This window comes from Zootoca vivipara, chromosome 16, assembly GCF_963506605.1.
Source record: "Zootoca vivipara chromosome 16, rZooViv1.1, whole genome shotgun sequence".
In the NCBI taxonomy this organism is placed as follows: Eukaryota; Metazoa; Chordata; class Lepidosauria; order Squamata; family Lacertidae; genus Zootoca; species Zootoca vivipara.
In genome coordinates, this window is record NC_083291.1 from 17,208,947 (window position 1) to 17,226,758 (window position 17,812).

Consider the following 17,812-nt stretch of genomic DNA (forward strand, 5'->3'; position numbering starts at 1 on the left):
GGTTTTTCTCATCTGAGAGCTACTGGAAGCCTGATCCAGCACTACCACCATACAAATATATGGTTCGCCAATACATACCGTACCTTTAAACTAGTTAAGCCCTATGTCTGAAACGATTGAATATGAACACAGCAGCCTCATTGGCAATTACTATTAGCCCAATAATGTTTCGGTTGTTTCCCCTTCACTATTACCTATGTTACTACCAATAGCACCATATATATTAAGTGCCAGATCAATAACTCACATACATTAAAGACAGCAAGTGTCATTATTTTCAGATACAGTTGCCCTCTTTAGTGAAACAATGAAAAGGTGCAGGGATAATTCGACTAAATATTACTAGCCTCCCTATTACCCAAGTTTGCTTTATACATATGCTAACACCGCCCAAGAGTTATAGCATTTATATGGTTTTTCAGGCAAGCCTCCGAAAGCAGTTTACATAAACATATTTTATTTTAACTTCACTCACACACACACACACACACACACACAAAACTTGTTTAGGAAAAGCTGTTACTGCTGCTTCTCCCCCCCCCCAGGCAAGAACCTTCAGAGGCCCTTGTTTCCCCAGCAATGTTCAGGCAAAGATCTTCCATACCCAAAGAAAGCCACTTCTCTATAGCATATTATCCTCAGAAAAAGCACGACAAAAGATATATACGAGTTTTCAAAAGTTTATTAATACAAAACCCCTGCAAGATGTGTTTGACTTAAAGACACAGCAAATTAAAACACTCCATGGGCTCTAAGGCACCCCAGTTGTACAGTGTTGTGGTAGGTAGGGTTGTTGTCCGACCGAGGGTACTTGACAAGGATGAAGAGCGAAGCACTGGGTACCTGAGGTCAGTGCACAATTTCCCCATTTAGGAAGTTCAGTGTGACAGCAGAATATCGATATGCTTTCTTATCTCAATACCTTACACCAGTGTTTCCCAACCTTGTGCCGCCAGCTGTTTTTGGACTACAACTCCCATCATCCCTAGCTAGCAAGACCAGTGGTCAGGACTGATGGGAATTGTAGTCCGAAAACAGCTGGAGGCACAAGGTTGGGAAACACTGCCTTACACTAGGAGAGTAATGATAAGAGCCATTTTGAAAAGGCACATGCAGAAGTGTTTTACCGGTGGTGAAAACGAGCAGCCCACTTGCAGAGAGAAGCCACCCATTTGTACAGTACTAAGGGAGGAAAACGTGGCTTAAGTTTCCCTTTCAAGTCAGTAGGCTTCCAGAACACTTCAGTTTAATTCCAAGGACAAAAGTAACGACTAGAAAATATAGAGTCAACCAAGCGTGCCCAACCGCATAGTAACAAAGTCAGTTGATATACCACACAAAGTTCTCACCTGCATAATTAAAATGCCAACATTTGCCGAATTAGTTTGCCTCAAAACTGTTCCTACACCACAGAAAAGAATCCTGTCCTAAGAGACAAGGGAGAGAACAGACAACCTTATAGGAGTATTTCTGCTTCCTTTAATAAAAGAATGTATTGTGGACTTTATTACATAGCCCTCAAACTTAAACTGAATTATTAAGACTGTATTGTATTGTCACTGTATAACCCTTCCAAACTCACACCCTTAAAATACCATTCATAATACAGTTTTGTGACTTGGGCTTTCAGCTGCTCTTCAAAAACCTCTAAGCAAGTTCACATAGTTTTAGATTTAAACCTAATTGTGAATTACATTTGCTACTTTATTATACAAAAGGGAGCCAAGTTGTGTTACATGATTATGTCACAGTAGACAATTCCATAATTTCTGTAAACTAAATTAACAATACACATTTTATTCTTGCTGCAAATATACAAAAAAACCCTTTCATTAGCTAGAAATACAAAAATACTTCAAATTTTACAATGAGTAAGCAGACAAATTATATACACACTATGCCTTGTTTGTAACCAATCTAGCATATCTACCTGAAGAGTAAACACAATCAAATAATTGTTTTGCTCAAAACCATCAAACAGTAATTTGCTTTGCTCAATTGCACCAATTTCTGCATGCTTGCCACAGAATGCAAACCTATCAATGTTGTTAGTTCAAGTTTCATAAACAATATCTAAAGTGCTTAAGGCATTTCCTCGTGTCACCATACCCTAATTCCTTAAACTGATATGGGACTACCCAGCTGGGCAGCCAACAGAAGCACATATGCCTCAGATTGTTCCATTAGCAGTAATGTTCCTCCAATAAGGATAACCCACCACTCCAAAGTTATGTTTCCCAATACATGTCAAACCTCTAAACACTAGTACTGCATCTGGAATAAATATTGCAGATCCACCTAGTTGTGGAAAATTCACAGAGATGCCTGCATAATTCAGTAGAACTTGCAATTGTGAAGTATTCAGTCATTTCAGAGTCTGGATCACACTTGACAGTTAGCAGATGAAAGCCATTTTAAAACAGTTAAGTGCCTCTATTAACCGTACATAAAACAAAGGCTTTACTCCAAAATATGTAATTCCGAGAGTATAGCAGCTTGATTCTGACTACTGTAGTTATTTTCTTCCAAGACGTAGTTGGCATGTTATCTGCATTGGGCATAACAAGCCAGTTATCAAAACATCTTTATTTCACAAATCAAATATGCAAAGAATAAAAATGTGAACTTCAGTGCTGCAAATACAAAGGTATACATAGCAGAACTACATGAAGGTCTTACAGAACAAACACACCATTACAATGGGATAAATACTGGGTTCCTTGATTGTTAGAAAACATGGTAAGACTGGGTAGAACATGGTATTTAAGGAGTTCTTAGGACATGAGACATTTTCCTGTGATTTGCTACTCTTTTGCAAGAGGGACAATTGAGTAAACAGATTGGATTAACATAGCCATTCAGGGATTCTGAGGAAGCAATTTACATGGTTCAGTTGGAAAAGTTGAACATTCAAACTCAATTCTTAACACCTCAAAGACAACTGCAGGCATCCATTTCTCACAAGTGAAAAATGCTCAGATGCACTTTATTAAAAAGTTTGCTTCATACTATTCTGTGAATTTTTTCAAGAGTGAGAGAAAAGTAGATCACAGAATGTAAAAAACAACAACCCCAAAACCATAGTATCAGGTCCTATGATGGAGAAATTAATAGGGAACCAAGCTCAAAATGTTCAAAGGTTGGAAGTTACCATAAAATCTGAACATGCCATCTACATTCTTAATATATGCTTCCGACATCATGGAGGAAACTCAGAACTTATGGAGCCTTTAAAACTGGAATGTACAATCCACTTTCAAAATCTACAGGAAAAGTGCTTTAGAGGTTTGAAGATAACATCATTCTGGACGTTTACCATGTTACAAAACTAAGGTGTCAGAAGCATCTAGCAGTTGACTAGGTAAGGTATATTATTTTTAGCCTCTGGAGCAGTTTTTAGGGCACAACCTGGAAACTAAAGATGTGGCAACAAGCCATTAGCTTACAGATAAGAATGGCTGGCGAAACATGACTTAATTCTGAGAGTACACTTAACCTCAAGAAAGTGTACCGTGTGAAGGACACACTGAAACTGGCTGACAGTACAACAAATGGGACTTAAACTGCCTCATTACTGAGCTCAGGTGATTTAACAGAGGGAAATGGAAGCACTTCGAAAAGCTCCGTAAGCCGACTGGTCAGAAATACTACAATCTCTTCCATTCCTCAAAGCATTTTGCATGGTTAATGGACACTGTCCAAACACCAGTTTAAAATGCACTACTTGAGATTACTGTGCAATTCTCGGCAATGTTACTCATGATGCCCAACTGCGTAAAAACTACCTTGAATCAAAGGACAGTGATCAAAACCTAAGTATTTGTACCACACACCACCACCTTTTCATTACACTGAATTATGGAAAGTTAGACTGGCTTTTTTAGATGGCTCTCGTTTTCAAAGCTTCTGTGTATTACCCTCCAGCTCATCTCCTTTTCCGGGGTCAAGGAGTGAGTGTTAGAAACCTATAGAGAAGAAAAGCAAGGAAGGCCTTTTAGACCAAGATCATACTTGCCTTTGTTGCATGTTATACTGAAGTTATCTGTCAAGAATCCGTAAGACAAGTAGTCAAACTTAGTCTAACAGTAGTAGATAGCTACAACCTCAAATACCCAATTCTCTTTTTTAAAAAAGATCAGTCTATTTTCCTATTACACTGCAGATTCACAGTACACTCCTGCTAACGTTTTGGTTCAGCCCCACTAGTGGTGCTTAGACCTCAGAAGTAGCAGGAACACATTAAAGCATTGCTCAAAAGCTCTTTGAGTAACACCTGCAAAGAAAAAGCAGTTAACATGAAGTGAAGGTATCATTGGGCAACATTGGTTAGGCTGCTGGCTGAACCGCTTAATCCATTTTCACTCTTCTGCAGCGTTTTCACGGCACTTGGCACCTGCAGCCCTGTTGTCAAGGTGAGACCACCACACCAAACCTAGAAAACCGATATATAAAAGATGACAGATCAGGTGACAGATCATCCGTGCTCTTTTCTTGCTCCGAGTCAATCAAAATCATGACAATCACTGTACACTGTACATCACAGCATTTTTCTGTCTGTCCCCCGAGTATGTTGAAACCCCTATCTTCTCTGTAACTGGCCCTGTTTCACCAAAGAGCTGACAGGAGGAACAGTGAGAATGACAATGATTAACAGTTAGTGTTGTCACTTTTTGAAAAATTAAGAGGCTCAAATTCAGTTTAGCCATAGTTACAGTAGCTCTGAACTGCTTAAGCAGAGTCACCTTCTCTACTTTTAAAATCTACTGTAAATATAAAAATATAACTCAGGTGAGGAAATTCTCGCTATCTATATAGAGAGGAGGCTGACAGTTTAGCATTTTCATAAGTTTATAACAGGGACCCAGGTGGCGCTGTGGGCTAAACCACTGAGCCTAGGGCTTGCTGATCAGAAGGTCGGCGGTTCGAATCCCTGTGACGGGGTGAGCTCCCGTTGCTCGGTCCCAGCTCCTGCCAACCTAGCAGTTCGAAAGCACGTCAAAAATGCAAGTAGATAAATAGGAACCGCTATAGCGGGAAGGTAAACGGCGTTCCATGTGCTGCTCTGCTTTGCCAGAAGCAGCTTTGTCATGCTGGCCACATGACCTGGAAGCTATACGCCGGCTCCCTCGGCCAATAATGCAAGATGAGCGCGCAACCCCAGAGTCGGTCACGACTGGACCTAATGGTCAGGGGTCCCTTTACCTTTTAAGTTTATAACACAAGGTGTGGTGTGGTGGGGAGTCTAGTTCTGACAGTGTTCTATATTACACTCCAGCTCCCATTCAAGTTTGTTTTAAGGGAGAAAAATTCACAACCCTACTTTAAAAACATACAAATGTTAAAATACTGAAACAGATTAAAATTACTTCAACTTTCTAAGTATCTGGGTAGGATCATCTAAACAGGAAAACTTCGGTGATATATATATATATATATATATATATATATATATATATATATACATACATATATAGAACAAAACCAAAATTCTGCTCCCAGGCAATTTTGTGTAAGTTATGCACATTGTTTTGCAGCTACGAGGGCTAGAGTTATAATACATTGCTTTTTTATTTTTAAAAAGTGTAAGCTAGAGATTTTCAGGGAGCTGCACATCTTGTCCTCCTCCAAATACTGCTGGACTCCAACTCCCATCAGCCCCAGACAGCACAGGCAAAGGTCAGGGATAATGGAAATTACAGTCCACCAACATTTGAAGGGTCAAAAGGTTAGCCGCTCCCATTACGAGGTTTCTCTTCTTCAGGCATATACAGAGCCCTGGAGCTAGTCATCTAAGTGGCTGCCAGTTTTTCCTAGAGCAACCAAGTTTAATAAGCATACAGTGGGACCTCGGTTTGCAAATGCAGATCGTGCCTGCACATCCGATGCCACGGAACCCGGATGTAAACACTTCTGGGTCTGCGGTGTTCGTAAACAGAGGTTTTCGTAAACGGAGGTAGTCGTAAACCGAGGTTCCACTGTATAAACATGTTTTGAGGTCAGACAGTAACGCGTCAATAACCCGAAAGCACCACCAAGCATTTGTGGCATTCGATGCAAGTCTTTCCCACGTTATGAAAACATTCCTAAAAGTAACTGTAGTAAAATAGCCCTTGAAGCAGAAATGATGAAACGAGTTAAATTAGGTAGGTACTGACCATGAAACCTGGTAGTAGCGGCTGGGTGAATTTTGTTTTGAAGGTGTACAACAACTGCTTTGAGCTTGCGTTATAGAAAGAGAGCTGACCTGAAGAGAGAAAAGCATGTTAATACTTCTAAAAGAGTTCAGCTGATGTGTAATATTTGTCTATTCCTTAATACACATTCTCAGAAGGTAAAGGAGTAACATTATTTCAGCTCTCTCATGTATAGTTCTGAGGACTCCTAAGTTACCTCCATCAAAGTCGCAATAGACTCCTATCCTGTCTGGAACCACGACATCTAGCGATTTTGCTTTGTTGTTGTGTTTGGCTGCAAATGTAGTCTGGAGCCAGTTGTTCACATGCACGCACCAGCTTGTATTAGTCTTCCCTAGCTGGTCAAATTTCCCCAAATTTTTATATGCTACCCCCACACTGTAGGATTTGCAATCCTTCTGGGCTTTCACTTCCCAGTAGTGTTGCCCATTCTCAATAGTAGTATCTCCTGTAACGAAACAGAGAAGCAACAATGAACACTTCCAAGTAAGCTTGTGCTGCCTAGAGCTTAAGAGTAAACACAAATTGTTCAATGATAAGACCCATAATTGATTGAGTATAGATTTCATTAGACAGTGAAAATCCCCAATCTTTTTAGTGTTGTGTAAATCAGGCATGGGGAAACTTTGGCTCTTCAGATGTTGCTGAACTACAACTCCCAACATCCCCCGCCATGCTCGATAAGAGCTGGCAAGAGCTGTAGTTTAACAACATGTGGAGGGGACCAAAGGTTTCCCACTCCAGTGCAGATCATAATGATAAAAACTAAGAAAGCTTACCCCCCCCCCCCAAAAAAAAACCCTTTACCACAATGCACATCAATATGGCTAATCTGGACACAACAATCCTGCCCCCCCCCATACAAACAAACCATACTGCAATCAACCAAACACAAGTAACCAAAGTTCGGACCCTCCCATCTCTCAACATGACAATAAAAAACCCCAAATAATTCTATAAATAAAGGACCTACCCACCAGATGCTGCCACAAAAACTCTGCACTATACAAGAGAATGAAAAGACCATTATCCTCCTCAACCCTCTTCCTCTTTTCTCCCAATGTCTATGGAAATAATTGTCTCCCACCAAATGTAAACAAACTGAAAAAGATTTTATGAATTGAAAGTGGAGGTGCTGTATGTACTTTTCCTTGTTTTGTATCACAATTTTTTATAATAAAAACTAATTTAGAATTATTATTTTTTAAAAAACCTTACCCAACACTGTGTACGATTCCCCAGTAAATCTATCTCTGCTGCCCCTTATCAAAGGTGAACGTGAGCTAACAGATGATCGCTTTGGGGAAGGAGTTCCACTTCTGTAAGATGACAAGAAATGAGTTTGTTCTGCACTGCAGTATGCAACCATGACTACAACAGCATACAAGCAAAGGCACCAAGTTAGTATTTTTTAAAAAAAATAAATCCGGTTTTAGATTGTTTCATAGAAGCATTTATGGTCACAGATGGCTCACATGCTGTTAGAGGGGTCTGTTCAGGTAGCCATGCTGAAAGTCTCTATATCCAAACAAATAGCCATGCACAGAAGCGGCTACCAGTAGGGAAAAAAACATGCTAAGACAACAGAAAAGTTACTATTACTGAAGACTAGGAGGGATATGTGCAGGGTAGGAATGAGTGAACTTGAAGTGTAATTCTGGAGGTGGGTGGGGGGTGGAAGTGTCCCATTGATCCGATTAGAAATGAGTTATTTTAAAATAAGATAGAAACCCAGTCCCCAATACATTAGCCATCTTCCCCACACCTCTGGTGGCATCTTACAGCTTTTGGCATTGCACTGAGTGCAGTCAGTATGCCTCAACTTAATCGTAGTTTTCAGGAGCATATTCCAAGAATATGAAGTGTTTAAGCAAATATATCATTACTGTTTTCAGAATAAAGTTCTGCTGTGAATTCTTAAAGACATTTAAACGCAACACTGAAAAGGCCTTTGAACAAACGAAACGTATTAAAGGAAAGTTACTTACCAAAAGAAAAAAAGAAAGAAGTGAAAGCATGAAAAGACAGCAAAGCCAAGAAATTAAAAGCATATATTCCGGGTTGGGAAAGGAAGAGGACACACCACAGTATTTGACCCTACTCCAAGTACATTGTTACTAGGAAGCCTACTACTTTCTGCTTTCTATCATAAAAGCAACACGTTAGGTTTGCTGCCAGGTTATGTAGAAAAATAGCATGTTCGTTGAAAAGATGCTGCAATTGATACAAGGAAGGCACAAACTCAGAATAACTTCCCGCTTCCACCAAAATGCTGACATGCTATTTTTCAGGTAAGTGCTCCGAGTTCCCTTCACCCAAAAGATGTCCTTAAAATTAGCAGCCTTTACAGGTACACAATTGCATTTATAATATTTTATATTTGGTACATTTGAAGACATGATTCAATACAAGCCGAATTCTCTGCATTTAATTGTACTGTTGCAATGCCAACATGCATGCCAGTTTTGTTTCGATAAGCCACTGTGGAACTAACTAATGTAATTTCTATGGCGTTTTTATTTGTTCATGTAACATCAAAGAACAACAAGTTCTTTGGACAATGTGCATTCTCAGAGAAAAACATGAATCATAACTGAAAAATGTCAAAAATATTCATTTGACCCGGAAAGCCAGTCTAACTTCCAATTCTGTATGCCTAACTCAAGTCCCTGCATCTCCAGAGGGAAGAATACACAAGGGCTGAAATCTATACTGCAGGTGATACACGGAGGCCAAATAGCCTTGTCCCCCTCTCCAGTAATGCTACAAAAACACAGCATCATGCTTCAAAATGATCCACCTCACTTGATTGGCTACTGCTTGCAGAGGATGGGACCATGCAGTGCAAAAATTCAACGCTCCTTCTTGAAATAAAATTACTTAATGCAGAGAATGTAAGGCTGAAGGGCAGGGTGAGAAAAAGGCAGAATCTGCCTTTAAAGATTGTGAAGTATTTCTGTATTTAAAGGATGCAGTTATGTCTGTTGAGTGCCGGCAGAATCAAATATCCCCATTTATTGCCGACTACAAAGTGAAAGACTAGGCCTATGGTCCCATTACAATTGGGGACACAGCCCAGTGTGTACCATAAAATACCAGAGGCATTAGCTTGTTGGCAACTGGTGCATTTTATGTTGCCTATTTTTAGTGTTAGCGGTTCTCATTTCTGTAAATTGTCGAAACTTATATACTGGCTTGGTGATTTTACAGAAAGGCAGTTTGAATGGTAAATAAAAATATGACAAATAAGGGGAAGAAGGACCTAAACAGCAAACAGTGGCTTTGTCTACTGGTAAAGGCTGCTGGATTGATTCATGCTAACTCTAGAGAGCAAGAATTGAAAGGAAAATATTGGAGAGTAAAAAGCTGAACCCTATGGCTATGAAGAGGCACACTGTCACCTTGTATTGTTCTTCAGAAGGGTAATCTGGCAACTGTCAGACAAAAATAGGTAATTAAAAAGCTACTTCGTGGCTACACACACACTTTTTTATTGTTAAAAAAAATAGTATTTAAAACCACTACAAATCTGTTCTGATAACTATTAACAACTGTATGCTGGTCACAGACTTACAAATAGAAAACACCCACTTGCTTACAAATTGAAATGTAACCGAAATGGTTTAAGTCTGCATAAAATAAGTTTGGAATCTGTTAGACCCTGTTTGAGTTTCATAGCCTTTTTACCTATTGAACTTAATGTGTTACCAACTCCCTTTTCACAGCTTTTTTTTTTGGGGGGGGGGGGACATGAAATATTTTCCTGTTACTGAGACTACAGCCTTATAAAGTTCCCCAGGCCTGGAGCCGCCTCCTCCCTCTTATGGAAAATAATTCCTAGCAAGTAAGAAAAGTGGTCTATGTATTTGGAGTCAGCAATAGTTCACTTGACAGGAATTCATCTGCCTGCTCCCAGACAATGCTACTCCTATAGTGCAGGAGGGCACATCCCTGTCACCTACGAACCGGCAATACAGTGGTACCTTGGTTCTCAAACGGCTTAGTTGTCGAACAAATCAGCTCCTGAACACCAATTTGCAAACATTTTCCGGAAGCCAAACATCCGACGAGGCTTCCGCTTGAGTGTAGGAAGCTCCTGCAGCCAATCAGAAGCCATGCCTTGGTATTTAGAATGGTTCTGGGAGTCAAACGGACTCCCGGAACGGATTAAGTTCGAGAACCAAGGTACCACTGTATTTTGGTATGTGGCAATTGTGGAAGCTTATGGTATGCCAACAAACCCCCAACATTTAAAGGCAACACGGAGGAGAGGACAGAGGGAGAAGAGCCATGAGTGGAGAGGGAGCTTTTCCCCATCTCCTCAGGACCCTCTGGGAAACTCAACTAACCTGGGTGTGGAGAGCGCAGCTGAATAGGACACAGGCTAAGAGTGAGGATGTGCTGTTGGAGATTCATACCCCGTGTTTGCATTCATGGGATTGTTGTCGTGTTTGCATTCATGGGATTGTTGTCTATCACATGACTGTATACGTGTTTACATTCCACAGTGGGAAGTGAAAGAGACAGGATGTTTGTGTTACTGTGTTTCCTGAAGTGGGACTGTTTGTCCTTTGTTCTTTCTCTTTGCTGCCTGATGCTAGAGAGCAGTGCTCCACGTGTGTTTATATGTAAATAAAATATAAAAACCCATAAGGGCTAAACTCTTAACCTTAAGAAGAATATGACTGCTAGTATTTTTCAGCAGGGGGAATCGTTTTTAGTAATGTACCCATGTTAGGGGGGGGGGGGACAGAACTAGAGCTGCCTTGCAGCACTGTCACTTTTTCCAGAACAAGGAATTCCCCATTTCCAACACAGGTTTCAAAGTTATTCGCTTCAACAGCTGCCTCAAAACTTTACCAGCAAGTATGCTGTACTGCCAAATACATTAAGTTTAGTGTGAATGGATTCATTAAGTTTATGGCAATGAGTAATCTCTTTTGCATAGGAAGCCTTCCTACCTGATAGACCAAATTTCTATTTGCTGCAACAGCCTTTAAATATGACATCTACAAGTTACTTGATTTCATTGGAGGAGGAGCTCAGTTTCCCTTACCTGCCTTTGTTCTCTTTTCCTTTAATTTTGTTTTCTTGGCTTTTGCCTCCTGTAGAATCCCACTCCACATAGGAATCTTCAACTTTCAAGTTAAGATGAGACGATGAACCATCCAGGTTAAATATAAGAGCTGCCCAGAGAAAAGATGCAGATCAAAAGGTTAGTCACACCTTTTCTGAATGCAAAGAGTGAAGAAGTTAACATATTTAGATAGGCTGCCCAGGTTCCCTACCTAAGACAAGTCTACTTCTGACACTATACTTCTAATTATTATTATTTAAACGCTCACTCCACCTGCCTGCTTTTATATTAGAGAAAAAGCAGCCATAGTCCCCTAATCCGGAATATTGAATCATAGAGCCACAGAATTGTAGAGTTGGAAGGGACTCCCAAGGGTCATCTAGTGCAACCCCCTGCAATGCACGTGGCCCGTATGGGAATTGAATCCATAACCTTGGCATTAACAGCACTACACTCTAACCAACAAAGCTAACTGCCGCTTGCTTTTGATCTGGACTGGGGCCCTGCATGGATTAATATTGCTCCCTCCCTCTCTGCTCTGAAACACGTCCCCCCCCCACTACAAACAACACCTTGGGTGCAAACAGTCTGGAAAGGGCCGTTTTCTGCAGTAAATCAGCACTGGAGCATGTTCTAGATTAGGGGCCCTTGGCTGCTTTGTCTCTGACGTATGAGCAACCAGTCTGAGCATGCTTTTTGAAAATGCTAACAAATGTCCTGTGCAGTTTGGCCCTTAATTTACAGTGCCAGGGTGTGCATCTTGTTCTGAAATGTAGAACCTGTTATAGTTCTCTGTTTTAATCTGGGGAGGGGGGAAATCAGTATGTAGGGCAAATCTTTTTGTTAACTGTCAAGGCTGTCAGTTTACAGCAGGGACAGGGGAGCTGGGTCCAGCCAGGGGACCAGATCGTTACCTCTCCCACTGTCCAAGGGTCCATCCGTCAATCACCTGACATCACAATGTCAGGTGACCTGCTTTTGTTTGCATGGCTTGAAATCAAACTGAGTAGGTGGAGACACAGCCCACAAAGCAATGCTGATCAGCAGCCCCTGCAAAAAACCTTTCAGCTTAGCTCCACATCTGATATCATAAATTGACACCAGGTACTGGGCAAATGTGCATGGCTTGGTTAAAAGGGAAGCCTGCAGGCTTGATGTCCCACAGCATTCTTCAAGCAATAGTTTCCCAAAAGTTCTTATGACTAGAGGAAGAATACAAGAAGTTATTTTCAAAGCTAAGTAAGAGATGCCACTGTAAGCAAGCATGGCAATTGGCTCGGCAGAACATTAGAAGATACATACAGGTTATAAAAAAAAAATATGTACTAGCATCCAATCTTTCACGGGTGAAGCCAAATGTGTAACAGGCAGAACTTAATATCTGGAGAGAATATGACAGAAACAGCTACGTTTTACTCAAGAGATATATTCAAGAAGCTTTCTAGGCAATGACAGTGAGGTAGGTAGTAACTCTTCCAGAGACAGAGAGTTTTTAACACAACAAAGCAGTCAGACTGAGCCACTGCTCCTCGCTGGAATTTGTTGTGGGGTAAATTTAATCTTTGTTACTGCCAACTAAGCAGAATAATTGAGGCTATGTTGCTGTGTTTGTCTTCATTTTTGGAAGCTAAACAATATGTGTCACACTAAACAGACTATTCAATTAGAATGCATTAGACACGGTTCTTTAGTATTTCACAGAATACAAGAATTGAAATTCCTCTGTGAAAGGTCAACAGTATGTTTAAGCAATGCTGATTTTGATGATTCTACCAGGCGGATGCTCACTGAAAAGCACTGTAAACACATAGTTTTGGAGGTCAACGAGAAATGCTCACCCATCACTAAAATGAGAATAAGGTACAGCTCTAAGAGTGGCATAGGTTGAAAAGGCTTGAATAGTTTCAGTTGTTATATAGCAGACATGGAAAGTTTTCCTAATGCCCGAAGATAGTAGATGTGAAGCTGAGCAATGCAAATCCCTAAAATGCATGGCAATAGTTCTAATTTTAGAAGTGCAACATTTGGCGATACGACCTGCAAGCACATTTGCCGACAAGCCAAGTTCTTTTTAAATATGGAGATTGTTATGGAGATTGTTGCCTTGCACTCTTGTTTTTGCCTTGCTAGGATTATAATCCAGTGCTTCAAAGATGTTCTCTGACTTAAAAATTCAGAATGCTTTTTTCTTCCTTACAGTAGCAATTGACCACTAAAAGCTTTCTAGACTTTTTCTTTCACCAATGTGCAAGTACAGAGACACAACTGGTAATTTCATATGGCATAAGTAAACTGATCTGACTGATCTGTGCATTAGCCCTCTGCTGACATCTTTAGCACACTCACATTCAGCCCAGGCTTGTACAAATTGCCATAAATTGAAATTAAATCCCAAAGCTGGTTGGGAGAACTGACCCTTATACTAGTGCTGAACTTTGAAAGCCACTCAATGGCATCATTAAGAACACTTCTCATTAATGGACTACACTGGCAGTGCTTCTGCATTTCAATGAACTGTCCTGCTATTTTTAAAAAATATAAATATTAAAATAGATGAGCAATATATGGTTCGTGGGCAAACACTCTGCAGCTTCTTGACTTTTCTGAAGAAATATCCTGAGCATGATTCAATATGCTGGGAGGCTGCTTGCAACACTTCTGATAATATTTATGCAGCCATATTATGCCACCCAGGTGGAACTGGTGATATATATGTTTGTGCCGCTCACAGGGTGAGAGGCATTTTAAGAATCAACAGAAAGAACATAAGGTTTCAACACTTATGACAGAAAATGATCCCAATCTCTATCATGGGATAGGAAGACAGGCTCTTCAATGTTATATCAAATGCACCAATATGAGGCCATAACAGGATAAAAGTCTAAGAAAGAAGCAGGCACATCAGCAAAAAGCCATGTTGTTTTACCCGTCCTCAAGTAAGTGAGCTAACAGTGTGAATCTGCTTTGGCAACATATTCTAGTCTGCAGCACTGAGACTTTGCAAGATGGCAAGAAAACCACTGATGCCTCCCTAGCAGCTGACTAACTTGCAGGCCAGGAAAGCTAACAAAATCTCACTACTGTTTTGGCTCAAGTATCACACCAAGAAAGCTAAAATATGTTTTTGCTGCAGGGCCACAAACAAATCCACCATGCTATCAAATTGCTACCACAATTGCTATCAAAGTGGTTAAATGATTACATGGCTTTAAACTGATGGCTTAGAATTGGTAAGTTTTTGTCAACTGTGTATCACAGCACCATTACTGAAGGGCTTTAGGATGAAAAAATCTGCACCGTTTATCAAGTGGGAGTGGCACTATCTAGCACTTCCATCTCCCTATGCTAGAATTTGTTTAGAAGGCTTATGTGCCCTCAGATTCTGGAGGGCCAAAGTTTGGGGGTGCCTGCTTTACACCATGGGTAGGCAAACTAAGGCCCGGGGGCCGGGGCCGGCCCAATCGCCTTCTAAATCCAGCCCGCGGACATTCCGGGAATCAGTGTGTTTTTACATGAGTAGAATGCGTCCTTTTATTTAAAATGCATCTTTGGGTTATTTGTGGGACATAGGAATTCGTTCACCCCCCCAAAAAATAGTCCAGCCCCCCAAAAGGTCTGAGGGACAGTGAACCGCCCCCCAGCTGAAAAAGTTTGCTGACCCCTGCTTTAGACGGTGCAAATACTATAGTCCTCTGCTTCAATCCTTTCCTCCAATTCACTTAAATTGGCTTTTGGGCCTAACAAGTGGAGATACATTAAGGTACACAGCTGCTGCTCTAAAACAACACCGTACATTTTATAGCCAATATGGGATTGAGCATGCATTTCCTATATTCAAGTCACTATATGGTGCTAGTTCTTAGCTATCCAGTTTTACCTTTCGTCTCTAAAGTCACTGGGTCAGAATAATCCCCAGCCACAGCCTTGTTGCAAGCTCTGACACGGAAGTTCATGTATTTTGAGTCAAACCTTAGACCTGAAAGAGAGAAGGGGGGGAGTACTATAAGGAGGAAAAGCATATGCATAGAGTTTTAAAGTGCTGCTTCTCCCAAGCTACAGACAAATTTAAGTACTATATCAATATTAGCTGAAGTCAAGGAAACGGAATGAGATCAAATCTCCATTTATCATGCTGGGAGTGCAAAACATTTGCAAATGCAGGCTTCACATTTGATGGCGGAGCTGACATTAAAAGATTCCCGTGAAAAAGTATGAAGCTCATGTTACAACTCAAGTCAATTTGGAGGGAAAAGAAAAATAAAATTACCCGATAATGTATATTCAGTGCCCTTAATGTAGTCCACAGATTCCCAGCACCTCTCGTCTTTTATTCGAGGAAGCCCATCAAAGTTGGTTTTCCTGTATTCTAGTATATAGTGATCAATTTTGTTGTCTTCTTCTGTCATTTGCCATGAAATCGTTACAGAGTTGTCAGCCACAATACAATCTGCTAGAACTATCTCTGGAGCTCTGGGCACTGTTAAGGAAATAAAACAGATCACAGATAAACCCAACTGCTACCCACATACTGATCTTGTACTCTCGGTAAGATCCAGATCGGTGAGCACAGACTTAAGCACAAAAAGACAGGCTAAGATTAAAAACAAAATCCTTTGGCTAAGGTTTGACCTGATCACTTTTATGTGCTCCCTGATCCTATGCATTAATATTTAGAATTAAGTCCACTGGAATGGCGTGTACACAGGATTGCAGTTCTAAACTATCTGCATTCATTCTGTGATGAGTCTTAAAAGTGTTTTTGCCTGCCTTCTGTTTCAGGTTGACCTTTTTTAAAAAAACGCAAGCCAGTAAGGCTTGTGCTTAAGGGATCAAACAGCTACTGGAACAAATATGCAATGCCAAGGAGCATCTCCCAAAATAGTTTTAAAGGTTTGGGGTTTGAGTGCCACCATGTGTGAGGAATGCAACATCCTCCCCTCATTCTCTCTCACACACAGAGAGGAAGATCAGATGGAGATGGAGATGGAGATGGAGATGGAGATGGAGATGGAGGGAGAGAGAGAGAGAGAGAGAGAGAGAGAGAGAGAGAGAGAGCACAATGTCCCCTACAACTATCACAGCACAACGAAGTAAGATTGTCCCCTTCTTCAGGGGTAAAAGCCCCAGGACTTTTAGATTAGCTAAATATTTAATCCCAGAGATTACTATTTTCTCTTAATTGGGAAAGCTGAAAAAGAAGTTTGCTACATTCAAATTCAAACATGGGGTGGATAAAGGTCTGTTTCTGGTGTGTGTGTATATATATATATATATATATATATATATATATATATATATATATATAGTTTTTTTGCTAGGGAGGGGGAGGAAAGAGAAGCAGGAACAATGAGAAGCTGTCAAAGACACAAATCAATAAGTATTTTGACATTCTGGACTGAGGTGTCAGAAAGACAGTCAGTATGAAATGTCAAAAGTTGGGAATGTCAGAAGACTCACTTTGGGTTTCATCATTTAAAGCTGAGCTGTTTTAGCCATCAGTTAGAATTAGTGTCCAATGCAAACACTCATAACTGTTCAAAGTCTTTATACCAAAAGATCCCAAACAATTCATCATCCAGAAGATAAAATCAGATTTGAAATGCTGACAGTTTTAATTTGATATTTCAATACAAAGTCTTAGATTATCCTTGCATGAGCAAACTCAGGAACAAAAATACTGCTTGCAAAGTGGCTGTGCAAAATAGGGGAACTTGCATCCTTACAAAACCTCTGCAAAAGTACATTTGAAGCATCCAGAGTCTCAGTGGCCTGGAGTGCCTTCCATCAGCTTCGGCTGGTGATCCTGCTATGCCGCTAGGCGAAGGCAAAAACGTTCCTTTTTAACCAGGCCTTTGGTTAGATTGATTTTTAAATGTGGTGGGGTTTTTTTGGGGGGGGGAGTTATTGGGTTGTTATTTTGTGGTTTTATATTTTGTTCTGTGAACCGCCCTAAGACCTCCGAGTATAGGGCAGTATACAAATTCAATAAGAAATAATAAAATAAAATAATAATAATCTGATGGGTAGCTTAAGTAAGCTCCAGTATTATATCTGTGAGCTATGCGTTTAGACCCAGAATGGCTAGCCCTTTTCTGGCAGAGGGTTGCCCTAATCTATGGACAAGTCCCCAGGGCCTGCATGTCAAAGTAGTCATGTTGAGAAATGAAGTTCTCAAGGCTGCCTTCAAAAAGGCTTCCCCCACCAGCTATTTCAAATCGCTTTTCTCATTCATTATTCATGACAACTCAAGTGAAAAATAAATTTGAAGAACCTTAAAAATAAAAAAATTGGGGGAGTCAGCGAAGGGGGGGGGGTTCCAACTCTCTTTGGTTTGCTGCAGGGGACCCACAGAACAATCTGTTTTTAAAAAAATGTTTTTTGAAGTTTTAAATGGGACAAACTTAGGGAGGATCTTCAGGTGCACAATAAACACGAGAACTATGGAAGCAATTAAGAAATAGTTAACTGTTTGACATCAAAGCAGGGGAATCACAGGAGTGGTCAGTATTTTCAAGACACTTTTTCAAAAGTATGAAATCTG

The 17,812-nt window shown here is 40.4% G+C and overlaps 1 protein-coding gene across 2 annotated transcripts in view; it reads right to left on the reverse strand.

Moving 5' to 3' along the window:
• Window positions 1-664: 664 nt before the first annotated feature.
• The window catches only part of FSD1L (fibronectin type III and SPRY domain containing 1 like), a 33,170-nt gene continuing 16,022 nt past the window's right edge, over window positions 665-17,812 (reverse strand). The window contains exons 7-14 of one of the 2 annotated variants that reach the window (XM_035140664.2): window positions 15,539-15,748; window positions 15,149-15,247; window positions 11,251-11,380; window positions 9,596-9,628; window positions 7,413-7,513; window positions 6,391-6,642; window positions 6,156-6,244; window positions 665-4,432 (exon numbers count right to left, since the gene is read on the reverse strand). In XM_035140664.2, the coding sequence (XP_034996555.2) occupies window positions 4,310-4,432; window positions 6,156-6,244; window positions 6,391-6,642; window positions 7,413-7,513; window positions 9,596-9,628; window positions 11,251-11,380; window positions 15,149-15,247; window positions 15,539-15,748 (1,037 nt within the window). In that variant the 3' untranslated portion in view covers window positions 665-4,309. The remainder of the gene's footprint in view (window positions 4,433-6,155; window positions 6,245-6,390; window positions 6,643-7,412; window positions 7,514-9,595; window positions 9,629-11,250; window positions 11,381-15,148; window positions 15,248-15,538; window positions 15,749-17,812) is intronic. The other variant, XM_035140665.2, reaches the window with a different exon arrangement.